Source organism: Mixophyes fleayi, chromosome 10 (genome assembly GCF_038048845.1).
Source record: "Mixophyes fleayi isolate aMixFle1 chromosome 10, aMixFle1.hap1, whole genome shotgun sequence".
Classification (NCBI taxonomy): domain Eukaryota; kingdom Metazoa; phylum Chordata; class Amphibia; order Anura; family Limnodynastidae; genus Mixophyes; species Mixophyes fleayi.
Window position 1 is genome coordinate 4,153,194 of NC_134411.1, and position 27,400 is coordinate 4,180,593.

Consider the following 27,400-nt stretch of genomic DNA (forward strand, 5'->3'; position numbering starts at 1 on the left):
CAGACACTAGTTAAACCTACTACCAGTTCAAGTTTTAACCCCTAAACTTACCGTACTCTGCTGTGATCACAGCTTTTAGGCGTGTTACTAGAAAATGGAATGACGGTCCCACAGATACATTGTGAAGCAACTCCCATTCCCAGCTAAAGTCTCACACACCCACCAAGATTTGTTGCCTCTCAAAATCATACCCAACAGACAGCACACAAATTACAGATTTAACAACCTGACACAGTTGCCAGAACTTGTCCAGAGTCTACCAATGTGTGTGAATGAACCCATGTTGAACACTTAATAATATTCATTTTGATTGGATGCCACAGCAGTTGCCATTGGGGGATATTTATGAAAAGGAAGAAGTATGTTACCCAAACCAATCAGATTATGTCTTTATTCTAGTGCAGTTTTAAAAAAAAAAAATGAAATTTTTGGCTTCATCACCCTTCTGTGGATCAGTTTTTATAATGTCCTCCAGCGTGTACCCCATAGACCCATAGTATAAAAACTATGCATATTTAGGTGCCAGAAGAAGTCAATCTGTCTCCTGTCTCTTGTTTAAGTCTACACAGCACTTCCCAGCTTGGCTGTCACACCATCACTCTGTATTGATCTGTTTTGTTGACATCATCCAAGAAACTGTCTATTGATTGACAATTTATGATGTCATTGCTTATAATGTGTTAGTTTTGATGCCATTACTTCAGTGATCAATAGGAAATCTTTTGAATGAAAATGAATCATCCATTCCTCTACTGTTAATTATTATGAACATTAAAAGTCACCTCAATGTCTGTGGCCTGTATAAAAGCATTCGGCTTACATTCTCGTGCTTTTATATGCTCGGTGACTTCTGATATCTATATAATCTACAGTAAGGAGTACATAATCCCAGCTGTATATCCCCATAAATACAGGACACAGAGGGCCATGGATCACGGGGCCCCGTGCTGAGCCCTTAATTTATAGGGCCACTCTGCACCACAGTTGTGCTTGAATGGGGGCATGGTCTGGCTGGCCCAGGTTTGTCCTGTGTCCTGGCATTGGGGTCTTCCTGGTTACTGGCCCCTACTCAGGACCCAGCCACCAGATTTAATGTCCTGCTGCTAACAGGAATAGGCTCCCTGTCTTTTAGCCTATCCTGACAGACATTGTGCACAGCCAGTCAGGGCAAAATAATAATCTGATCCTCCCGATCCTCCTCCGTGATGGCTCACCACTCCCCTCTCCCTTCATTACTCCCCTCCTGCTCCTCTTCTCCTTTCCTGTTTCTAACTTTGCCCTCCTGCTTCTCACCTCTGTGGACCAGTCCTCCCTCAACTCTAACACACATGGGGTAGGTATCACAGAGGCCCAGTAAATGCCCCTGCATTATTCAATGTATATGTTGTTCAGGAGCCAAATATGTAGAAAAATACATTACAATTACATACTATAGGAGTGTTCTTGTTAATAGGCACAGAGCACTAATACACTGCATTATAAAAATAACATATTTTAAAATCTGTTCTCATTTATCAAAACCTTATTCATATTATAATTACATATACTGATAAACTATACCCCCCAACCAGGAGTTAAAAGCAAAGTAATAATCAAATTATGAGGTCTAAGATGAAATATGACGTACATGTTTATAATACACGAGTAACATTTATATAGTGATAACCTCTTGTAAATGTTATATTTCGACACAAGATATTATTAGTTATAATTGGACAGTTATGACAATCACTTTTTATATATATATATATATATATATATATCATATTGAAATTGTTATGCTCTCATATACAGTCTTGTATAACCTTTACACCATCTAATATCCGGTTAATGGGTGTCGTTTATGAAAAATGAAGCAATGTGACAATGTTGGCGTTGCTATAGCAACCATTTGGATTCTGTTCTTTTTCTGTTGTAGCGAACAAAGTGTAAAAATGGTTGCTATGGGTAACGCATTCCTGTGCACTAGTTTTCATAAATAGTTCTCACTGTTCAGTAGTAGTATATATTATGCTATATATAATATGCGTACATTAGTACAGTATCAATATTGTAAGCAACTTGCATTGTGTAAAAGCTGTGTGATCTCATCATATTTTTTACATAGTATCCATTGCCTTTCATATACCACCCATAACTCATGGGGCTGTGTTATCTGGGAAGTAATGGTGGAGGCTGTGGAGAGTGAATTTGTAAATATCTTTTAAGGCAAAAGCACAAGGTAGGGTACAAATCTTTAAGACTGAATGGGGGGTATTCAATTGTTTCTTTTAACGCGCTAAAACAAAAAAAAACGAGCGCTCGAAAAAAACTTCATATTATACGGTAATTTTGCGTGCGTAAACAGTTAATACGGTACTTACTCGCTGCCAGCGGGCTGAATTTCATCTCGCTGCTCAGGGAGCTGCGAGATGAAATTTAGCGAGTAATTACCGTATTAACGGTAATATTTTTAGAGCGCTCGTTTTTTTTTGTTTTAGCGCGTTAAAAGAAACAATTGAATACCCCCCAATGTGTCAATGACTTTATTGTACTATGTTTGACGTGCCCAGTGCCTTGCTGTTTTTATTGTAATGCTGCCATGGAAGCTGTCGTCTACCTGCTGGAAGTCGCCATGACTGCAGCCTCAGCACACAACAGGCATTTTTGTCGGAAGTAGATGTGGTGTGAAAATGTGCCGTGAAGGTGTAATATTCACTAGAGATGCTGAAGAGAACAGGGATTAACATTTTGAAGGTATCATGAGAAAGTTGTGATTTACAAGAAAACAAGCTGGGGAATTCTGCATGTGTCTGTTATTTAGAAACAACTATATAAAATATGGAGTCTGCTTAAGTTATATGGAAACAGATTGTTGAACAATCATACAAAGTTAGAGGGCTTCATGTCCACCGGTAAGTTTATGAAACAGCTCTTCATTGAGGCCCTTGGCTCCTCCGTCCCTAGCCCGCGTAGACATGAAGATGTAGCCACCTATGTATTCATGGACAACTTTGCAAGGAGCAGAAACGCAGGTGAAGGCAACATTTATATTCTCTGTGAACTCAATGGAAACCTGCAATATAGATCAAGAAGGGTACAATGTAAATATAATATTTCCAGTCTTATTTCACAGAGTGTCCAATATTCAGGTAAACTGCATAAGGTCTTTATCATTGTATATATTATTCTTTGCAATATTCTGTACATCTAAAGTAACATGCTTCAAGCATGTACCTGCCACACTCTTCCTCTATGTCTCCTACCTGTCTGATGTCCCAGTTAACATTCCACTGCTTCATGTTGCTGTACATCCAGGTTTTCACCACATCCCCGACATTCAGGTCGATGCGAATTAAACGGTTACTTGCAATACCCAGTATTTCATCCCGACGGGCACCTTTAAACCTATATGTTAGGGTAGAAGTAACACAATGGTAAAATAATATGGTCTAAGTGTTCAGAGAAAGAAAGTACATAGAATTTTGACAAGTGCTAGACTTGTAACAAATAATGAAAAGATCAGAGAAACAGAAATTAGATAAACACTGTATAGGCAATGGAATTGAAGGATAGACAAAGATATAAGATGGAATAGGCTAGATTGGATATAGGATAAACGTTTAAACGGTTTACAGGAAAGACAGAGATTAGGCAGGATCATGATCATCAACATTTATTTATATAGCGACAGCAGATTCCGTAGCGTTTAACAGTTGGGAACAAGCAGTAATAAAACAATACTGGGTAATACATATAGAGAGGTAAGAGGGCCCTGCTCACAAGCTTACAATAAGTGGGACAATGGGTTGATACACACAGGATAAGAGATGAATAAGTATAGATAGAATATGGGATGAGAGAATAGATAGGATAGTGGATAAGATAGGATACACATAATATGGGATGGAAAGGATCAATTATAGGATGAGAGAGTACAGGATTTGGAAGAAAAGAATAGACAGGATATGGGATGAGTATGGATAAACAGGTTATGGGACAAAAGAAGATGGAAAGGCTGCCCGATGAGAGGATAGACAAAATACAGGATGTGTGAAAGTACAAGAAAAGAGGATAGACTGTTTTGGGATAATAGAGGATGAAATGCCATGTAATGAGTGAGGATAGACAGATTGAGATACAAGAGGATAGACAAAGATGCATGCAATAGACATACAGACTGTGTGAAATTACAGGATATGGGAATATATAGGATGAGAAATGACAGACAAATTATTGGATGAGAAAGCGCAGGATATGGGATAAGAGAAAATGGAAAAGTTGTGTAATGAGACAAAATAGAATAGGGGATACAAAAGGATGGACAGACTATAGGAAGTGTAAAAGTACTAACTAAGAGTAACCTGATAAGCCCCTAAGAGACTGGAATATCCACAACTACCTGAAACCCCAAAACCCTTACATAATCTTTAAAACCTATACAGTCCCTTACCTTATGCCATCATTAATTCTACCATGCCAAACTCTGCTTTGTCACTACTGAATTTTGAGGCCTTCCAGACAGACACACAGGCTATGAGATTAGAGGATAGACAGGACATTGGACAAACAGAAATGCACAGTATGAGAGTGGATACACAGGATAAGGGATGGAAGAGGCTATGCAGGTTATGTAATAAGATAGAACAAGCAGGTTATGGGATGAAAGAGGGTAGACAATATATGGGATGATGAGCGATAAATAGACCATGGGATGACAAAGTGATGAGAGGTGGTAAATAGGATATAGGATGGGAAACAGTAGAGGAAAGAATAACGACACCACCAACCTTACGAGAAAGTATGACACTCCAAAGTCCGGTAGCGATTGCCAGTCCTGAATAAAGCGCAGTTTAGCTTCTACAAGAGAAATCTGAGCAATATTCTGATAGGCCTCCAGGATACGAGGTGATAACTGGTGGGGAGAAAACACACAAACAATATGAATTGCAGATAAACATTTTTTTGCCAGGAAATTACACAGAACTAGATCTACACATCACCACCTAATCACCTTTTGTCTGATTTCTATAAATCACTTCTCTCCTCACCTGCTTAAGCTTGAGCTTTTTCTGGTATCTTGGTGATACTAGGGCAAGCATATTGATGGAGTCAGCTGTAGAGGCAGAAGTATGCTGATTGGATTTTTGGAGATTCAGGAAGGACAGAATACTTTGCACTTCTCCATCGTAAGAAGAGTCACCCATAGTACGTCCTTTAGCTGCCAGACGGCATCCAGCCATCCAGCGGGAATATTGCTGCTCCTATAACAGATTGACACGTGTGGGAGGTATAATTTGCAATACATATGATAAAACAAATCACTAGGACCTTTGAAACATACATTTTCACAACGCAGATAAACTTCATTCATTCCTTCTGGAGATGGGACAAGGAGTCTAATGCAGAACTTCTGAGAAGCGAAATTGACCTCTGGAATAACTTCACATCCTGGAATGGAGGGTGAGGAGAAGAAAGACTCATCAGTTCTCTAGATTTCCGATATATATATTTTAAGTACTCAAGCAGCAGTGTGCTCCAAGTCTAGTACACTAGCACCACTACCACTGCTTTCATTGCGGATGAGCACATCACCAGATCATAAAAGCCTTTGAAAAATGAGGTTTGAAGGTCCTCCTACATATCCAGACATTCAACCCAAGAGCTGAGTTACCAGTTTTATGTCTAAACACGTGACCAAATCAGAAATATACAGCTGTTTGGTGCCTGAGCCAGACAGCTGTATGCTACATGGGACTACTAGTCTGGCTGCAGGATGATTGCACATGCTGTAAGATTATGGACGTAGCTGACCACATTTTGTGCCAGTCCTAAATAATTGGTGACAGGTGACCTCCATCCTCAGTGCTCAGGCACCAGATCTATCAGATATCTCCCATCTTAAGCCCTCTGCAGTGATTGGCTGACTGTTTGGGGCAACTGCTAAAGAAAAAGATTATTGGCTACATTTGTGTATCCAAACTGACCTGATTGTAAAGGCCCCACTCTGAATGGACAGTTCACATTGCATGGGTTCCTTTGCTTCTCTGCATTGCCAGGTCAAACAATGAGCCCACACATGTGGCCGTGGAGATCATTAACCCTACCAGATCCAATCCAATTCACTGAATCATACTTTTATTTGGATGGAGGAGTCTGAACTCAATGGATTGGTTAAACGTGCCAAACTGAGCAATCAAAATCTCACAGTATCTTTTTAATTTGACACCACTTTTATCAGTGCTCTTCATTCCTAGTATTGAGGCACCCGCATTATTAGTAGACATTATTGTAGTTCCTTACCTTTTAGGGCCAACAGGATCAGTGGCTCTCCCCTGGCCTCTTCTTTGCTTTTATAACATGAAACATTGGTTCCTTTTAGCATCACCCAGTTCTGTTTATAGCCTTTCAGAGTCATTTTCCGTGGTCTGGGAGAAAAAGTGAATGGTAAATACAGTATATAAAATTAGATTGAAATAAAATTAAGAATAGAAGTTAGAGTCACCTGAGCACTCGCAGATACTCCTGCAGCTCTGGTTCAAGTTCGATCCTTTCCTGAAGGGTAAGAAAGATGTATGTGCATATGTATATGAACAGCTAGCCTTCCAAGCCAGCATTAACAATAATGTACATAAACTGTGCTGGTACTGTAATCGAGCAGTAGGAGCAATCTACATGAGCAGTGATAGGCAGCCACTAGTAGTAACAAATAGACACATATGGGGATATTAGCCACAAGTGGCGGAAGCACTTCATAGTCCATAAAATTATAGCCACTTTTATTCCAATTTAATACCACTTTTCTTATTGAAAACTTGATGCTAATTGGTACAGAATAGGACATAATTTAAACCACTATTTGCTACCAATTTTTCACTACTTTCTGCTCCCGCCACTATTGAAAGATATCCAATACAATGTTCAAACTATGGTGCAAAAAAATAAACATTTGCTATTTAACTGGGGCTGAATAGCAGAGACCTATATAGCTATTTGGGGACAATACATAAGTATTATGAACAGGTATAGTTTTATGCATGTGTCTGACATACCAAGGCCTCACTGTGAGTAGTCGCCTCCAGTTTTACTTCCAGATGTGATAGTGCCTCATCCAGATCCTGGAGAGCGGGGTCTTGGGGCAAATTCATGGGGTCCGAGACTACTGACAGTTTGTTCACATGATACTGGGGGTGGCAGAGAGGACAGCCAATTAAAACAATGATAGCTAAAATAAAATTTGTAAACGTTACCTTTTAGGCCTGTTTCAGATCCCCAACTCAGCCCATTTAATAGTCATTGTTCTGAAGATTGCCATCTATATTTGATTTATAAATCTTTGGACTGCCCGAGTTACTGAATGACACATAGGAGAAAAAACACAATCTGATAGGTAGGGATAGGATGAGTGGCTCTAAGCCTTGAAATACGAGAAGTACAATGGAAATGCAGCATGAGATGTAATAGAACTGTCTGAGCACATATCCAACTTGTAGAAGACAAATATGATGTACAAAGTCTTATTCAACCTCGGACATTCCAATCCTTTGTGAAGTTTACACATTTGTCACCTTCATTTTCCTGAAAGGTAAATTTATAATAAAATAAGTTATGGGTGTATGCAGCACATTTAGTTTCCAGAAAAGGCAACGGATTGCCCATTGAACACACAGCAAGGAGTAAGCCCATATTCTGGTTTTGGGGACTGCCCCACTTTTGTGGGTTTGTAGGTCACCCAAAATGGTGGAAAGAAGTTTTAGGTCTGGAAAATTCTAATTTACATAGTGATTCAGTATTTATTTTCACTGGTCATTTACTATTTGATGTTTCTTAACACTCAAACATGACTTTTTTATGAGTGCCTTTTACTGTTCACCTATTGTATATTGCATTTTTTTTTGTTTATGGTTCTATTTTGGATATTGTAAATAATAAATGTACAAGGATTTTTCAGACCTGAATATTGTTGAAAGTTAAAGCTCTAGGTTATGTTATTTTTTATATTGTCTGATACTTGCAACTGTGCAATGGTTACCAAGGGAACACTTCCTCGTAGGTAGGGCCTCTCCCACAACCAAGACTTTCAAACCACAAGAGTTCCAAACCATATAACAACAGCCACAGCCACAAATACCATCCACCTGCAGCAGCTTTAAACTCATTACATATACAAATATATACGCTTCATATTGGAAGTTCTAAGACAAACATAGTCAATACCTGTTATCAAATGAAATAGATTTACAGGCCACTAAAGCCCACATGTGCTTGCTCTTAATATATATCTTTTCTTATTTGAACATAACATAAATAGTTAATAACAAGCCCAACATAAAATAACGCCAAACCATCAATAATTCCAATCCAGTATAAATTAAACAACTCAAAAAGGATTCAAGATTCTAAGAATTGAAATGTTTTTTTTTAATAATTTTGAAAATGCCTCGATTTGTGAACATGTTTGACAGAAAGGAATCAATCAGAATATAGCGACCAATTACATTGTCTGAAACACCAATGATTCCCTTTTAGACGCAATTTGCCTTTAATATACACTAAAATGTTTTGTGCTACTGGTTTTGTTATAATTTATTACCCTTGTCATTGCCCACTTACTGCCTGAGGCTAAATCTTTAGACACAGGAGGCTGGAAGGACAAAGAAATGGAGCTGCTGCTGTATAAGTTTGCACGGGTATAACAGTCCAGTCATAACAGGACTGGTGGCGCTAGTCCAGTGGTCTCCAACTGTGTTCATACAATGTACTTTAGTTATATTGAAAACTCGCATCATGTTAATTGCTTTACAAAATCTTTAAATAATAGTGCAAAAATGCAAAACATATCCAACTAGAACGCATATTTACAACAAAACAAACCTGGACAGACAATAACAATTGTACTTAACTATTCAGCTTAACCCAGATACTGAGAACTGCTATACACCTGCAGATCAACATACGTTAGTACTGTGCAGCTGTCCATGCAGAGAAAAAACAGACACTGAGAATCCATAAGTACAGATTAAAAACAGACAACCAAGCAACGCAAGTGGCACTGTGTAGTTGTTTATACTTAGAATCAGTGGTCAAAGTGGAAATTTAGAATTGCCTGGATGGAAAATGTAATGGGAATGTAACTGAAAGGAATTTTTTGAGTAGTGTAAAAAAGAGCGTGGTAGCAAAATTCTAGAACCAATCCTCTTTAAACTAAATGCACTTAGGAGTAGTATATAGTTTATCACGTCTATAGAAATATTACTCATGAGGCCTGATTCATTAAGGAAAGAAAAGCAAACAAAATGAGCAACTTTGTACCATGACAAAACCATGTTGAATTGGAGGGGAAGCTAAATTTAAAATGTGAGGACAGCTTTATAATTGGAGTAGGACTTGTCCTAGATAAACTTTAAATTTCAGTGTAAAAATAAAGCTATCAAGTATTTGTGTGCTACATTGAAAAACAGCAAGTATTTAACTTATGTGCACAATAATAAACTAATATGCACCCCTTGCAATTTAACATGGTTTTGTCCAGGAGAAAATGTGCTCATTTTTTTGCCTTACTTTCCTTAATGAATCAGTCCCACTATGTGTTCAATTCCCATTTGACATTTATAGCAATTACCACCACTAATGTTTTACAATACCAATTAATTTTATTTACCTAGCCCATAATTGTAGTTTTTGACAATATAGTAGTGTTTGAGTTGAGGGGCAAACATGATTATTGAGAGTTTATGTGAAGAGTGAAGATAGCAAAGCATGTACCACTGGTCTCCTAGTCCATGCAAAGATCATGTTTGTTGTAATTAAATATAAATGTAGGATTAGCAGGGCCATCAGGGTAGGAATCACAGGTATAAGGGGTAAGGACTGACTAGAGGGACCTCTGATTTGCCTGCCCCAACCTTTGAATTTAACTTTTTTTTTATTTATTTATTTTTCTTTAGCCTGGAGGCTCCTAGTCACTGATAGGCTGAGAGCACGGTGCACTGTGACCTCCTCACTGTGTGGCTGGCTCCCAGTCTATCCATGACTGGGAGCCGTAATATTCAGCTGAACAAGTGAAGAAGCATGAGAGGAAGGTAAAGCAAGTGAATTGGGGTGGGGGATGAAGAAGCACTTTGGACTATATGTGGGACTGAGGGTTTGTTGGTGCCTGAGGGCATATGAGGGTATTTTGGAGCATGTGGGAGATCTGCGTGCTATTTGGTGTCATTTTGGAGCAAATATGGGGCATGTGAGTGGGGAGAGGGGACCTGCTATGGCTTTTACTCTTGCAATACTTAAATTATACTTCTGAACTAATCACATATGGACTGATTGGACTTGTTGGATATTCATGCAACACATCTTGGATCTAAACACAAGCACAACAAGAATCCCTCAGTATTCAGCATGCTGGTCAAAGAATTCGTAGTTGTGGTCTCAAGTGATCTATACACATCTACTACACTATATTTTCTATTCCAATCTCCACAATGTATTTAAAAGAATAGACCACATTTTTGCTGCAAAAGTTCCTTCTATTGATAGACGTCAAATATCTCACTAGAAGAGGTACAGGAGGAACAAAACAGACAAACACCTTGGCCCGATGGGTTTCTCTCCGCACTAGTAGTCTTCATGTTTAATGAACTGTACCCTTTTCACCCCGACTGGCTTCCAGCTCTATTGTTAAGATGCCCTCATCTAGTCTAGTTCTTGTCCAAGGTCTTTGCACAATGTAGATAAGCTATCGGCCAACATGTTGGCTGCCCAATTGAATGCTGTCCTTTCATAAGGATGAGACAGGGCTTGTTTCAAAGCAACAGGTAGGAGACAACATTCAGAGAACACTTTGGCTTACTTAGACTTAGAGCATATATTCAGGGAAACCCTGCCTTTCCTTTATTTACTACCAGAAAGCATGTGATATACAGTATGTTTATACACTGTATAAATGTTAAGACAACTTCATCACCTGGATTTATTCCCTATTCCATAACTTCCAATGGGTTACACTCCCCTTTATATGATATTCGACAAGGATCTGCTCTACTAGTCCAGTGTGAAATTTCGAAGCCAAGTATACATATTGAACAGCCATTGTTTGAATATTAAGTTCATATATAATAGACATTTTGATGTGGAATCCTGCAACATACAGCTAACATATTGGAACAATAAGAAATGTGCACCAAGAGCTAGAAAGAATATTCAGAAATATGACGGAAATCTGTGCTTCTATATATTAAAAAGATTTTTTATAGCCAACAAATTGGGAATTACTGCAACTAATATGTATCTTATTGTGCATTACTGTATCCTGCTAATGGGTATTACTGCAGATAATGGCCTTCTTATTAGGGATTACTACTTCTATAATAACCTTTGCACGCTGCATTTCGCTATAAACCCTGTGTCTAACCAGTAGTAGAGAGAAGTGAGGTGCTTCTGGAACTTGTTTTACAATGTTGGCATCTATGGTAGTGACAAAAACCAAATCAAAATATATATATATATAAAATCAGAGAGTCAGAGGGAAGCATCTTCACCAAGGCATCAATAGCACATTCATGTGAACAGAGTCAGTTGGAACTGAGCTGGCACTGAGATGGTATCACTAATCTGTGTGGGAATTTCCAGTTAACATATTGAGGAGAACTAGTTATTGTTTAAGTGCAGTATCTGTGCTATTACTGCAAAGATACCATGGCAATTACAAACCACGCCAGTGTAAATAGAACAAGTACTAATGCAGGGCTATGCAAATTTCTCTAAGAGCTAGGAGGGCACAAATATAGGTGCCTGTAATTTCTCCACCTGTGCTGCCTGTGAGCTGCCCTCTGGTCCTTATGAAGGGTGAATTTGGAGCACAGGATTTCAAGATTTTGTTTTGCAAGGAGAGTAGTAAAATGAGATAAATGGGTAGAAAAGGTGCATTTTTAGGGCTGTTCCATGTTTTCTGGCTAGGCATACTGCCATTTCCACTCTACTAGAATTTTCCACTGGCTCAGAGGTAGGTTGGGTCTTGTCCTATACTTTAATAGGATGCATTTTGCACATTCTAGTTGCATTTCGGCAGATAAGTGCATTTCTAATGTAAAAATAAAGTTTGAAATACACAAAATTGTGACATGTAACAAAGACATTCCTGATGTCCCCTCTCTTTTCCGATTAACCTAAATTATAATTGAGGCTAAACCATGCAGAATTTAGTTTTTCTTTTTTTCTGCCTTCCCAGGAATCTAGGCACAGATCTAGTTTCTGGAGGCATCTCCAAAGACTGGGGAGTAGGCATGTAATATGAACCAAAGTAATTTGCAGTATGGGGTAGGTATATTGAACCTTCTAAAAAGCAAATGTGGAGGCTTTGCCCATAGCAACCAACCATATTCTAGCTATCACTTCCTAGAATGTGTTAATAAAAAAATAAAATAAAAATAAATAAAATAAAGAATCTAATAAAAATCTACCTTTATATCTAGATCCTATACCACTATGTACCTGACGTTACTTACACAGATTTGTACTAATTGTGCAAAGGTGCCTATGGGGAGAATCACAGATAAGTGTATTCTTTGCCAATTTGCCTTTATCATTAAAATATATCTTTTTCACTGTCCTAATAATGCAGAGCCCAATCTGTCCTGAGAAAAACAAATTCAAGTTTACAAGGACAGATAATGCAGTCAAGATATTCCCTGTTTAGCCAATAGGTAGCAAAATTAAAATGTGGTTTGGTCACAAAAGTATGAAATTCCTCCTTCCTGTCATTAAGGGGCTAATCATGAAATTTAGCATTCAGTGACTTTGTAGCTAGACCTTAAAATTGGCTTCTTCCCTTTCAGCCTCCTCATGCACCATGTGAAAGACTTGAAAGTTGCCATCTTTTCTTGTGCAGAGGTCTCCACTTTCTCCTGTATGGTCAGCTGGTCCTTTACAAGACTGACAGCTTGACAATTACCAGATCCACTGTCTAGCTCATCATCACATTTTGGACAGAGACTTAGGGCTAGATTTACTAAACTGCAGGTTTGAAAAAGTGGAGTTATTGCCTATAGCAACCAATCGGATTCTTGCTGTCATATTGTAGAATGTACTAAATAAATGATAGCTAGAATCTGATTGGTTGCTATGGGCAACACCTCCACTTTTCCTTATTAGATTTGATAAATATACGACCTCCACACATTCTAAACCTTAGTGCTCTAAAATTTCCAGCATGTATCTGCGAAAACTGAATGTTATATTTGTAGTACCTGGAGAGCACCAAACACCATCATCTCCTCTTCTGTACACTCAGTTTCCTCTAATAGCACAGCCCACCGCGCCTGCTCAAAGAGCAGGTTAATCCGTACAGCATCCATCTGAGAGAGACATACACATCAATATGTTACTTGCTCTTCATTATCCCTAATACATTTCTGTGCAGACATTCTGGTCTTTATTCAGAGTTAGGAGCAAAGGAAAAATAGGAGTCAATTTTGCTCCTGGACAAACCATGCAAAGGGTGCAGTTACATTTATTTGTTGCATGCAGGGAAAATACTGGCTGCTTTTCCAAGTAGCGCACAAATACTGGGCAGCTTTTTTTTTTTACACTGCAATTTAGAGTTGAGCTAGGACACGCCCCCTCCCAACTCTAAATCTGTCCGTACATTTTAATTTGGACCCTGCAGTGTAATATAACTTTGCCAAGGTGCAAATTTACTCCCTTTTTTCGTGATTTACTCCTAACTCTAAATGGGTCCCGCCATCTGCTTCACGACGGCATACCTATAATATATTATTTCTCATTGCTTGCCTCTCACCTTTGCGTCCATGTCATGGAAAGTGTAATACTTAAACTGCAGCCACAGTCTATCTCCTTCCTGCACGCCCTGCTGCATGAGAGACTTCGAGGAATTCAGCCACCTGTAAAAGAGAAAGGGAGAAATGTAAGAACTGACAGAGGATAGATGGTAATGAAGAGGGTTTTGTGCTATTGCCAATACTGTACGCATAGCTATGGATCCATATACAAGGTTCAAGTAGCAGGACATGGGCAAAGAGTAAACGAAGATATCTGCAAACTAGATTTACAAGTTAGTTGAAAACGGCTCTCAATCCTTAGAAAAGGCTTAAAATGGCCCATAGGTCAAGTTTGATAGATGCTCTGTACACTTTTACTAGAGGTATATATAGGTTCTGTTGATACTTTTAATAATTTATTGTTAGATTAGATTTTAAAATTTTACTTTTCTTTGTACCTGTTACCTGTACTCATAGTTTTTAGTAAAACACACACAGTAAAGTCATTTTATTAAGTAATAATAAGCTGACGGATTCTGTACAGTCCGTACCTGGCATGCACTGGTGTTTTATTAATCACTGAAGTCGGCTTGTATCTTTTCTGTACATCCTCAGGGGTAAGTCCAGTCCGGCAGACGGACAGTGCTCTGTAACACTCCTGTGCCTCAGGACTAACAGTGAAATGTGAAGGGATTCCCCCTAGGTATACCTGGCCTGCAGTGGCTGTAGCGAGAGAGAAATGGGAAATAAAAGGGGGAAGTGAAGAGAGGGACCAGTAAGAAATGAAAAGGAAGAGAGAGATGGGGAGGAAGAGAAAAAGAGAAGCTGTTAGTCAGAATGATCTTATAATTATGTGATATTCATAAAGAGAGAATGCATTAAATTGAAGGCTGTTATGGAATTTGGTTTGTGCTGATCCAACTGACTCACAGACTGGGAAGTACAAGAACATAAACGGGGCAAATAAAGTGACAGAAAAGACACCAGGGTAAGATAAGGTTGACAAGCGAGAGATGTGGGTGGGTAGACAGGAGATAATGATGGCAGTTAAAGGGGACAAACCAGAATACTGAGTAACAGAATGCTTGGTCAGCTGAAAGACAAGAGAAGCAGAAAAGAGGCAGCAGGCACGAGACCAGGAGGACAAGAAGGGGGTAAGTACAAGACATGGGAAACAAAGGTGGCAGAAGAGAAGTTTGGAAGGCTGTGCAAAGAGACAAGAGGATGCAGAGGTGGTAGCAAGCCAGGAAAAGTGGGGACATATTAAGACAGGCAAAAGACATGGGAAACAAAGGGGTCAGATAACATTGGGCAGCAGCATGGGAAAGTAGATACAAGGTGCTTAATTAGCTGCTATTAACCATTCTAACATTCTGCTCAGCAATCAGGACCCTATGTGATATTCAGGCTTGGAATGTTGAAGCTGTCTGCAGCCATGTGGCCTGCTGGGATATGAAGGCTGATTGTCAGGGACGTAACTAGGACTGGGCGACAGGGGCGGCCACCCAAGCGCAACGCTGAAGGGAGGCGCAATTTAGGAATATTTTAGGTTAATTTGGTTAAAATTGAGGGCTAGGGGGCGACATCTGTCTTTCTCGCCCCAGGCGCTAGAATTCTAAGTTACGGCTCTGCTGATTGTATTCATGTAGAGGGAAGACACAGTTGTGCAGGTTAGGGGTAGAGATGAGGTCCTTTTTAAGGTGTGTTTGGGGACCTACACATTGGATGGATATTGTGTATATCCCTAGCAAAAAGTGTTAATACATTACCAGCTGAAGGCTGGAAGGAAGCAAAGTCAAAGATTTCTTGAGTCACTGGATCTTTCTCTTTTTTCTTCTTTTTTTCTTGTTCTTCAGGTGCCTTCAGGAAAGAAAGCTCCTCTGGATGTCTGATACCTGGCGGTGAGAGGGTGGAATGAACATTGGGCATGTTCTAGTCCAATAACATCTCTACAGATTATTGTTGCTCATGGACTTACAACGGTTGATTTTAAAACACTTACCCAGAACCTTACAGACCTCAGCGCAAGCGCTAAATGTAGAGCTGGAGAAGCAAACTCGGATCCTAAGTGAGCACTGGTTTGGTAGAGATAAGATGACCGGTTTGTGTTGGGGCATGAAGTGTAGAAGGGCATCAGCCAGGACACCATATTTGTCCAAGGTCCAATTAGTCTTCAGCAGCCACTGGCATTTCTGCTTCCACCATAAAGCATGGTCAGACCAGTCCTGGGTCTTACCTGCAGGAAGAAGGAGCAAGAAAAAGACTTCTTGACAAAGGATAGAAAATCACACATGTATAAGTAAGGCATGGGTAGTTCAAATGTCTATAGAGAGAGAAACAGGCGGAGAGCCATGAGGCCTTATGTTTACCTGCAATGCGGAGACAAGCATACATGTGCTCCTCAATTTATAAGGAAACGTGTGATGATACATCAGTCCTTTAGACTCGTTAACATAGTAATCATACATGACTCTGTATATCCTGTACTTTGTCTTATACACCGTGTAATGCTAAACTCATAGTGTCAGGTCAGGAAATGTTAATTACACTGGTTTTTTTTTTTAAATCAAATTGTGTATAATTTATGCTCAAACACAGATTTAGAGAAGGCAAATCTACTTTTTTTTTTGCATATAATTTTGCAGAAGTGTTTATTTTTATACGTGTTATATAGTAATGCCCAATTATAAAGCTCTACGGAATTTGCTGGCACTATATAAATGATGATAATGATGATGCTCATTGTCTGTAAGTTGAAGTTATTAAATCTCTATTTTTTTATCCATAACCACTTCATCCAAGCAAATATCATATTTTTTTTTTTTTTTCCAGAACCAGTATGGTTTTCTGTAGCATATTGTAATTATGCTTGTTTATAGAGATTGGCGGGGGCACAACTGAGTGGGGAGCCGCCTTTTGTCCCTTAACTCAACTAAGCTCTAACAACCATGTCCATATCTTAACTGTGGTATGATACTCTCCCGGGCTGTCCATACCCTAATAGTAAGTGTCAGAGATAGAAGGGAAGATGTGATGTCACCCTATTGGGAGTCCTGGCATCATCACACAAAAAGCAGACATGATACAGACAAGGGGAGGGGGGGGGGATAAGGCACATGATGTAGGTGGAGGGGACAAAGGAAGCAAAGTTGCTCCAGGCATACAAGGATGTGAAAGGGATGAAACAAACTGAGCTGTAGATAGGATTCAGTGGGGAACACGTAGGACAAACATGATACAAGAAGGGTGGGAGAGATGAGGTATGCCAACACTTGGCAGGACACACGGATTAGGCACGGGACAGTGTAGCTGGGAGAAGGAATATGAGGGTGGAATAGGCATGAGGTAAGGGAACAAGTGATAATAGAAAACAGTCAGAGGCCTGCAGCAGAGACATCATGGAGTAAAAAGGGGCTTGATATGCATGGTACACAAGGATGTACCAGGGGAGAAAGGGGTAGTTAAGCAAGAGGGGAAAACACAATGGAGACCACCGTAGTGGGAAAGTCATTAGAGCACTGGAAACAGTAAGCTTGATAGTGCGAATGGCTTGGAAAAAGTTAGAATTGATATATGTAATTGTGACATCTAGGGTGATGATGAGTAATTTCGGACAATTAATTTTTCCACCTAGATAAACACAGCATTTTGCATTCCAAGTAGTGACTCAGTGTAGACAATGGGAAATATGGTTCCCTGTTTTTCTAGCTGTAAAATTGCAGCATTCAAGATTGCTTGTCTAAAGGTGGTTTTGCTATCTCAAAGCACAACTATCTCTTCTCTTCTTATGTATGCTGGACGTAATTCTAAGCACACACTGTATTGTTATTATGTGTATATTAATAACTGCACCCTACAACAACTCTTCTTATGTATGCTGGATGTAATTCTAAGCACACACTGTATTCTTATTATGTGCATATTAATAACTGCACCCTACAACAACTCTTCTTATCTCTGCTGGATGTAATTCTAAGCACATACTGTAATCTTTTGCCAGTCCCATGATAAACGATTGTTAGATCTGATACCGCATGAGTGTGTACGCTCCCGCGATCATATTTTATTGTACCAAAGCACATCGTATTGTTTGATTTCATTTTATAAACTGACTAAAAATCACTATCAACGATAGAACAATGTCGGGCAATTGTGGAAGTGTGTATACACTCACGACCAGCAGTGTCCATAGATCTCTATAGAGTGTGCAGAGTCACAATCTTTTCAGCAGATGGTTATGACTAATAAAGAGCACAGATCTGAAGGTAAACCGTGTAGGTGTGTACACATAAATCTGAATGCTCATTGGAACTTTCAGTTGTTGGTAAAATCATTACAGAATTCGCATCTGCAGTAATTTTCTGTAGTGTGTACCCAGCTTTACTGTCAAGCACTCTAAAAAGTATTATTCAGTGCAAATAGTCTCCTCGGTTGAGTCACAAAGTCCACTCCTGCAATTCAAGTTGTTACTTGTCAGTGTCTTGTGAAAATATCTTCCTCTTTTCCTATCCCTTAGGCTATTTTTGCCTGTGAAGTGTCGGGCCCTTATAGGGAGAGGAGGAAGTGACTAACCACAGAGCAGGCCTGGGATAAACTGATTACACTGAACGGATACCAGAAATGTGGACCTGTGATGTTTATAGATGACTCTGGTAACAGAGGGCTGAAATGATGGCGATATGATGAGTTGTAGCTAAAGTTTAACATTACCTATTTTCTCCACCACTTGCAACATGACGCCTCCGATGTGAGTGTCCCCGGTTACTCGGAGTGTTACTGGGTCAGCTTCATCCCCAAATTCATCAACATAGACTCTTAGCTCCCATGAGGAATCTATGTATTCTCCACTGGAGGTCTGAATGCCAGCCATCTTCTGTCCACCTGTGCTGGTAAGGAATAGAGGACATTTAGACCTAAGCTACATGGGTAATAGTCACAACGTTTCAAGAGATTAATCACATAACAGAGATCACATGTCTTTTAAATTGTCTCCAAGGCCTCTGAGTAGTGTGATGATATCCTTCAGTTACCCAAATTAAATTGCCTTACATGACATTGACCTCATGAGATTTAGCCTCGGGACTCAAAGTTGCTTGTGTCCCCGGCCTTAAACTAGAGTTAGCAAGTACTTTATTTTTATTATTTTATTGAAGCACTGTGTTCCGGTACAGATAGCGTAGCCATAGCAATCATGAATTTGCATTGATGAATTCAAGATTTGCCTTTGATATAATGGTAAGTTTATTTAACAGTAAAAATAAGAGATGTTCTTGTAGAAACCAAGATGTCGTATTTCTGAAGATGTGGAAGCAGGGTGATATGGGCAGATATGGACAAAAATATGGACAGTACAGTGGCATACTGGTTAGCACTTCTGCTTTACAGTGCTGGGGTCATGAGTTCAATTCCCATCTAGCTCCTTATCTGAGTTTGTATGATCTCACTGCAGGGTCGGACTGGCCTGCCGGGAAGCCGGGCTATCCCCTGGTCAGTCTGTCAAATGTTCTGATTCTAGTGGGACAATCCCGATTTTTGGTGACTGTTCTGCCCAATCTAAGGGCAGGTCAAGACTGTGTACTCTTTATGTGTACACTGCATTCTTTATATACTACACTATGGTGCTAGCTGTCCTTCGTGGGCTGACCACTCCCCCTCTAGAGTCTGGTCTCACCTCTATGATGTCTGGCCACACCCACTCTGTTGGGCCCCTAGCGTTGTAGTCCCCCGGTGGGCCCTTCATGCCCCAGTCCGACACTGTCTCACCGCGTTTGCCTGGGCTTCCTCCCACACTCCAAAAACATACTAGTAGGTTAAATGGCTGCTGACAAAATTAACCCTAGTCTGTGAGTGTGGGAATTTAGTTTCTAAAGTCCAGTGGGGCAGGGACTCATGTGAAAGACAAATATTCTCTGTACAGAACTCTGGATTTGGTGGTGCTACATAAATAAAATAAATAATGATGATGATGGAACAATATTTCTTTGAACAGTGTAACTGATGGTGATGCTGTCTGGGAGAATATTGGGATATACAGGAACATGTGAGTTATGTAGGCCTATATTCAAAGACATTTCAACTGGCATTGCTGGTCATATGGCCTAATGGCCTTTGGCCATCACTAAGAGACTATGTATACCTATAAATGTAAATAGCAAATGCATCTAGCATAGTATAAAAGAACAGCTCTTTACTCTGAAATGGTAGTTAGTTTGAATCTGTTTCCCGAGAAAGTGAACCCAATCAAACATAGATATTCAAAATTAACCACTAAACAGTCACTTCATATGACCATAATTTTGGTTTTAAATGACTGTTATTTTAAATGACAGTATATTATCACAAATAAATAATTAAAATAACGGGAGGAAGCTGTAAAAACATTTTTTTAAAGAAAGAAAGATGATGGCTCTTAGTCCCTCCTCATCAGTGCTGGAACTATCAGACATGTAATGTGCTTTCCCTTAATTAGAGAAAAACAAATCAATCTGTATTTTCCATACAAGTCAACTAGTCACATGCCTGAGCCAAAGATATTTAAGGGGCAGTTTATGGTGTTCCATATAGGGCAGCACGGTGGCTAAGTGGTTAGCACTTCTGCCTGACAGCGCTGAGGTCATGAGTTCAATTCCTGACCATGGCCTTATCTGTCTGGAGTTTGTATGTTCTCCCTGTGTTTGCGTGGGTTTCCTCTGGGTGCTCTGGTTTCCTCCCACACTCCAAAAACATACTAGTAGGTTAATTGGCTGCTCTCAAATTGACCCTAGTCTGTGTGTGTGTTAGGGAATTTAGACTGTAAGCTGCAATGGGGCAGGGACTGATGTGAATGAGTTCTCTGTACAGCGCTGCGGAATCAGTGGCGCTATATAAATAAATGGTAATGATGATGATAGGACATGCTCACTAGTGAGCACAAACTCTAATGTAGGCTGCATTCATTCACAAAGCTTTAACTTGCTGACACTGTTAATGTGAATTATCCCTTCAGAAAATGTGTTTGGTGGATGGGGGGTTAGCAGTACGATATGTTAGGTAAAATATTATTTTTAATATTGCCCTAGCAGCAGCATTTTAAACATAATTTCCATAGATTACCTGCAAAACCAAGCTTACAGTCTATTATAATTAGAGATGGGCAGGTCCGGTTCCCCGAGAACCGAACCCACACGAACTTTGAGTATCCGAGTACCGAGCTGAGCAGCTCGGTACTCTCCCGCCCGTTCCGAATCCAAATAGAGGCCGAACGTCATCGTGACGTCGTCGGATCTCGGGGCTCGGTTCTCGCGATACTTCAACATTATAAATACACGCCTCCACAGCAATCCATCGCCATTTGACAGTGGGAGAGAGCAGGGTGTAGTCACAGGCTGATTAGAGCAGGGACAGAGAATCCAATATTCTTCTTGCAATTGCTCTAACAAAAATCGCTAGAGAAGAGAGGAGGATAGAGGTTTATTATTTTTTGTTAATATTTGGCACTCCCCAGTGCTTTTGGGGTGTCCCCCATAATTGTGCATAAATATTTCTGGCTGTCAAAAGTCATATCTGTCAGCAGTATCTACCAACTAATTTTTAGCACTCCTCAGTGCTTTTGGGGTGTCCCCCATAATTGTGCATAAATATTTCTGGCTGTCAAAAGTCATATCTGTCAGCAGTATCTACCAACTAATTTTTAGCACTCCTCGGTGCTTTTGGGGTGTCCCCCATAATTGTGCATAAATATTTCTGGCTGTCAAAAGTCATATCTGTCAGCAGTATCTACCAAATAATTTTTAGCACTCCCCAGTGCTTTGCGCTCAGAATGGATTCAAAGCAGTCCACATATGATCAGAATGAGCAACCAGGTTCTGTCACCAGTCCTGATGTTAGTGTTCCCAGTACGTCATCTGGCCAAGGCGATATCAAACAACAGAGTGTTTCCAAATTATAGCAAAAAACAAAAAACAAAAAAAAATTACTGTATTGAAGCGAAAAAGAAGTGTAACTGAGCAAAAGTTAAGTGATGATAAATAAAAAAATACAAGCATGCCATTCTACACACGCAGTGGCAAAGAGAGAATGAGGCCTTCACCTTTGGCTATTAGTGGCAGATCCCAAAAAGTTACCAAGCCTACAATTGGTGCACAACTACTGTTACGCGTGAAAGCCGAGCTGCAAGATAACAGTAAGGCATTAGAGGATAATGTTTGCTCTGATTCACAAATGACACCAATCCCTGTGGAGAGTCCCTCCAACAGTGGGATGTCTAATCGTGAGCATTCTGTTAGTGACAGTGTACCCATAAAGAAGGGCCCTTTCAGCAGTTCTGCTGATGTGTACCTGAACAGCCCGAGTGTAGCCGCTGATACACAAATTGAGGATGCCACTTTGGAAATAGAAGAGGATGAGGGGGAGATTTGTAGAGGTGACGAGGGCGCTAATAAGGATGTTGATGATTATGATGCAGACAGATACCAAATTGCCTTTCTCAATTTCTATTTATATTCTAGATTATATAACGACTGAATAGTTTTCTATTTTACTACAAGTGGATGGGGGGGGAGGGTCTGATGCAGACAGATACCAAACTGCCTTTGTCAATTTCTTTGTATATTTGATTTTCTAGTTCCACAGTCTGTGCAGGCTGCTTTTTTTATATTCAACTACAAGTGGAGGGCGGGGGGAGCATAGATAGCCACCAAACTACCGTGGTCCATTTAATTTTACTTTCTAGTTCCACAGTCTGTGCAGGCTGCTTTTTTTAATATTCAACTACAAGTGTAGGGTGTAATATACACCCAAAGACGATGGCTACATTGCCAATAATCAAAGATGGAGGAGGTAGACAACCAGGGATTAAACTGTTTTTTTCATAATTTATTAGCTTTAGAATTACCCCACTTATCTAAGAAACTGGTGGAGCACTAAATTAGGTTATTTTAGACCAAAAATTTTTTATTTTTTGCGAAAATAGCAAAACAAAACCAAACAAAACCAAAACCAAAACACGCAAGGGCGGTTTTGCAAAACCAAAACTAAAACCAAAACACGAAGGTAATCCAGATCCAAAACCGAATACAAAACCAAAACACGGGGGTCAGTGACCATCTCTAATTATAATGGATAAAGCACAAGGGCCAGAAATAGACTCACCCAATGTGGGGTCTCCAGTCAGTCTCAGTGTAGTTGTCTCACAATGTGCATGAAAATGTAACAATTACCTTTCTATTTAATATAATGATGTTATATAAGTGGATGACATATATTGTATATGATTATTTTTGGAGTTCTGTTTTTGTTATAAACTAAACACATTTGAAAACATATAATTGTACCTGGAACAGGTTTGTAGTAGCATAAAGGAAGCTTTGTTGTTCTATAACAAAATAAATCAATATGCAGGAGCTAGTAACTGCTCTCTTCTATCTACATTCATGTATCTGACATGTCATTTCTCCATGTGGAAAACCCCTGTTGGCACCCAATAAGCAAAGGAGAAAAAGTATTTATGCAAATAAAATGCAGTGTGTATTGTACCCAGGGAGCTCTAGACAATATAGAAAGAAATAATAAGCCATGCATACAATTGTCTGGGGTTAGCTGATACAGATAAACACATCAAAGTAACAGAGATATTTGTTATGATTATGACACGACTTGAATGAATATGCAAAGTTGTACTGCTGTATTGAACTGCCAATTAGTGAAAATACTGTACATCAAATTAATTACTGTATGCCCTAGTTAGTATGTCTAAGTAGCTGAAATGGAAACCTTTTTCACCTGTGCATTAATCTAATCTTTGTGTTACTATTAGCATTTTTACATGGAATTTTCTGTGCAGAGTTTGTATGTTCTCCCAGTGTTTGTGTGGGTTTCCTCCCACACACCAAAAACATTAGGTTAATTGGCTGCTATCAACTTGACCCTAGTCTGCCTGTGTGTGTGTGTTAGGGAATCTAGACTGTAAGCTCCAATGGGGCAGGGACTGATGTGAGTGACTTCTCTGTACAGCGCTGCGGAATTAGTGGTGTTATATAAATGATGATGATGATGATGAATTACCTGCATTTTGCTGCAGGAACCATAAGTAAATAGAGGCCAGAACTGCAGTTTGGAGACAGTGTTGCACACAATCATACCATATCGTAGTAATATTTGCCAGAATGATTTGCTGAGGCCACAACTTTCACAGGAAATGCACATCTGAAGAGTATATTCTATATTTCCTGAGCTGAGCATTGTTCAGTTCTGCAGACCATGCACTTATCAAAATGGTAACTGGTTTACTATGCTAATTCTGTTTTATTGTAGTGTGCTGCTCTCTTCTTCTGCATGAAGGGGGAGAAATCTGAACATTGTGCAATTGTGTGAATGTCAAAGTTCAAACTCCAACCACTTTAGAATTACCCCTTCATTAAATTAAACTTGTCAGCCTTTCTCACAAAATACGGCCCAATTTAGCCGCATCATGGCTAAATGTAGCCAATTGAACTGATCATGAGAACGATGGGACTTCGGAGGTGGGTTTTTGGAACTTTTGAAGTTATTTTTTAGATTGGGCAAATTGCAGCTAGAAATGTACAAAGTGCAACTGGATGGTGCAATAATGTATTCCATCAAAAGTATAGGATGAGGCTCAATATCTGCCAGTTCTGAGCAAAAGTCCTTTTGTGAAAAGAAAATGGTTGTGCGCCATTTCACGCAGCAATGAACACCCCTATATATCATCCCTCCCCATGCCTTTATCTGATGTCCGCAAAATGGAATATTGTATATTTACATTGCACAATTAGAGGCATCGATGCACCCACTCCGTACCAAGCAACATACACCCTAAGCTCCTCCCCTCAGCTTGCGCAAGCTTTTAGCCATCCCACAAATGCCATCTTGGTCTGCTTTGTGGAAATCTAGGTACAGATTGAAGAGCGTCAAGATTTGCCTTCCGTCAATAACCCCGGTATCTTCTTGTGATTTCAAATATGGTGGAAGTCTTGCGCCGTTGTTCTTATGTCTTCATTTTCCTACTAGCCCTCACTTCTCCTTTATGTATGGCATTGCTGTTTCTCTGCAGTATGTGCAGCAGTTCCTATTGTACACACAGTACAGATGATGGATGAGACGTGTAGAATGGTGTGTGGAGCAATCTTTCCTTTATACAATGCAACATATTAGTTGGAAACTTTCCGAGCAGAAGTGCAAAAGGTTAAATTGCACACTAGTGGTGGAGAGCTCACAGCAAGCATGAGGAACTGTGCATGTAGGGCGAGTATCAGACGCCAAGGAGACACAACTGACTGTGGTAAATATATCCAACGACATAAGTAAAAAAAAAAGTGCTCTTAAAGTGGAAGGAAATGCAAATTTTATGTTATATATTTATTTCCTCCAAACGATCACAAGATGATTTGCATTGTGTTCTAAAATTTTAAGGCTGCTTTCAAAATTTTAGAGCATAGTACACCCAAAATGTTCATGCCGTAATGTACACTAACAGTACAATAAGTTGTATTGTTAAAAGCGAAACATATGAAAAGTTCATGGGAACGTGATAAATATGCATCACTGAAACACGTTTAAAATGTGGGTTAGTTTCCATGCACGTTCACACAATTTGCCAGCTTATATCTAAGAAGTTGCCTTTAAAAGTATAAAAGTTCAGAGATCTCTTTGGGCTGTCTGCCAATGCCTATTATATCAATTAACCGCATTCTTCAGAAGACAAATAGAGGCATCATATTATAAAATAACTTTAAAGCGCTTTAATTCCACCAGAGAGGAGCAGATAAATGAATAACTCTGATACATTATGATACCATCAGTTTAGAAAAATGAATTTCAACCCACCAACGATGGAGTCCTTTCATTCTGCCAGCGTGTAAAAGCAACATTATAAACTAGTGAACTAAATAAATGTATTATCTATGTTTATCATGTCTTGGTGTAATGTTACAGGTGCAAGACTTCAAATTATCACGTCTTCCTTTTCTACAATTTGACCTCCATTCTAAATCCTGCTCAAATTTTCTACATATTCATAAATACCTCCAAATAAACTGCAAACTAGCTGAACAACATCATTTGTATCTACTGTTAATGTAATGTTACAAGACATATGGGATGATGAAATATGAAGGGCCTAGCTCACAATATGTACTACTATTGTACTACATTGCTGACTTACGTTGTGTTATCTGATCCCCGTACATCAATATAAATGAACTTACCTCCTCTTGTGTGTTGTTTTTATGTTGATTTGTCTTGGTTTAGTGACTTTTTTTGCCTCTTCTATTTTCTAGTCTTTTGGTCCTGTAGAAGTGTGTGCTCACACATTACCGCTCCCTTTGTGCGCTTGTCTCCTCCCTTCTCTGAGAACGTATTCTTTCCTGTCTCAGTAGGTCCACTCTGCTTCCTTGTGTGCAGCGCTCTTATCTCTCTCTTCTTTTCATATGGGCACTCATTTCTCTTGTCTTGCACACTTGCCTTATTTTTTTTATCTTTTATTTCTAGATTCTTTAGTCTAATTTTTGGATTTCGAGCCTGTAGTGTCTGCTTTGCACCTTTCCCCGCTGCAACCTTCCTCTTTTCTATGTGGTCTCCTTTTCGCTACCAGCCCTTGTAGACAATACCTTTTATCACTGCTCTTTGCATTCTTCTGTCTGTGTTCTCTCTTGTAGCCTTTTGCACTTGTAGCTATATAGTTTATTGTATCGTCTTCTACCTGCAGTCTGCTCTTCCCTCTTGTAAAGCTTTCTACACAGTCCTCTTTTGCATGAACCCTATTATTTTCAGTGTTCAGCCACGCTCTGCTCTCTGTGCCTTGTCATGAAGGAAAATATTGTGTCTCTACTGATCTTTTCTCCTTCCTCCTTCAGTTTCCTCCCTAACACTCACTTCTCCTTTATATATGACATTTGTATTTCTCTGCATAACATTCTCTTGTAGTCTATGTACTAAACACAGGCAATATACCCTTTTTGGCATTACAATTTGTCAGATCTTAGTGTTCAAATGTGAGTGATGCTACCAGGACTGGATACAGGACCTCCTCTCTGAACATCCAATAATTATTTTTCATTAAAGTGTATGAACAAATGTACTAAGTTAGACTGTAAGCTCCCACACGTAGTGCCCTTTCTACCTTTGGTCTTCGTCAACATCGTCTGTACATATTCTTTTTTTATGTGCAATTGTATTTTTGTGGTACAAATAAACAATGATGATAGATTTAAATTGCATTAAGATGTCAAATGTTCCTGGGTGAGGTTTCCGGATGATGGCAGGTGTAGGTGTAATATTTCTCATTATGTTCTCCAAAAGTACAAAATATGTTGTACCCTGTCGTTGACAGCACAGTGCTGACAGCTGTGCACACTCTGAGCAGTGATAGGTCATACATGCCAACTCTCCCGGAAATTCCGCATGATCTGTTTTTGGAACAGTGTCTTGGTGAAGTTGCAAGATGTAAGTGAAAAAAGGGTCTGCTGCAATGTGCACACATCCTGTCACTGCCTCTAGGCAGCCTCAGGAAGCCATCAGCCTACCGGGAAAAATTCAAGGAAGAAGTACAGATTTGGCAAGAGTTGTTGGGTTGTATAATTCATTAGACGCCTTTTTGATCATGCTTCGTGATGAAGAGAAGTTTAAGAGATTTGAATTAGAGGCAATACAAA

The 27,400-nt window shown here is 39.5% G+C and overlaps 1 protein-coding gene across 2 annotated transcripts; it reads right to left on the reverse strand.

Moving 5' to 3' along the window:
• Positions 1 to 1,612: 1,612 nt before the first annotated feature.
• FERMT3 (FERM domain containing kindlin 3) lies at positions 1,613 to 26,573 on the reverse strand. 2 transcript variants are annotated; one of them, XM_075187681.1, is made up of 15 exons: positions 25,955 to 26,573; positions 18,462 to 18,632; positions 15,754 to 15,987; positions 15,521 to 15,646; positions 14,303 to 14,474; positions 13,772 to 13,874; positions 13,221 to 13,328; positions 7,032 to 7,163; positions 6,485 to 6,534; positions 6,283 to 6,407; positions 5,324 to 5,430; positions 5,031 to 5,243; positions 4,770 to 4,894; positions 3,246 to 3,387; positions 1,613 to 3,055 (listed from the first exon to the last, which is right to left on the reverse strand). In XM_075187681.1, exons 2-15 carry the CDS (start codon positions 18,619 to 18,621, stop codon positions 2,873 to 2,875), a joined length of 1,980 nt encoding a protein of 659 aa, XP_075043782.1. In that variant the 5' UTR covers positions 18,622 to 18,632; positions 25,955 to 26,573; the 3' UTR covers positions 1,613 to 2,872. The 2 variants fall into 2 exon arrangements, with proteins under 2 accessions (XP_075043782.1, XP_075043781.1); XM_075187680.1 differs by having other exon boundaries at positions 18,462 to 18,637.
• Between the last annotated feature and the right edge of the window lie 827 nt (positions 26,574 to 27,400).

Excerpts from the sequence above, each read along its gene's own strand:
- FERMT3 (XM_075187681.1), bottom strand. The coding sequence starts at position 18,621 with ATGGCTGGCATTCAGACCTCCAGTGGAGAATACATAGATTCCTCATGG. Across the intron at positions 14,475-15,520 it reads TTCCTTCCAGCCTTCAGCTG|CCACTGCAGGCCAGGTATAC; the intron begins GTAATGTATTAA and ends CTCTCGCTACAG. Across the intron at positions 3,056-3,245 it reads TTAACTGGGACATCAGACAG|GTTTCCATTGAGTTCACAGA; the intron begins GTAGGAGACATA and ends TCTATATTGCAG.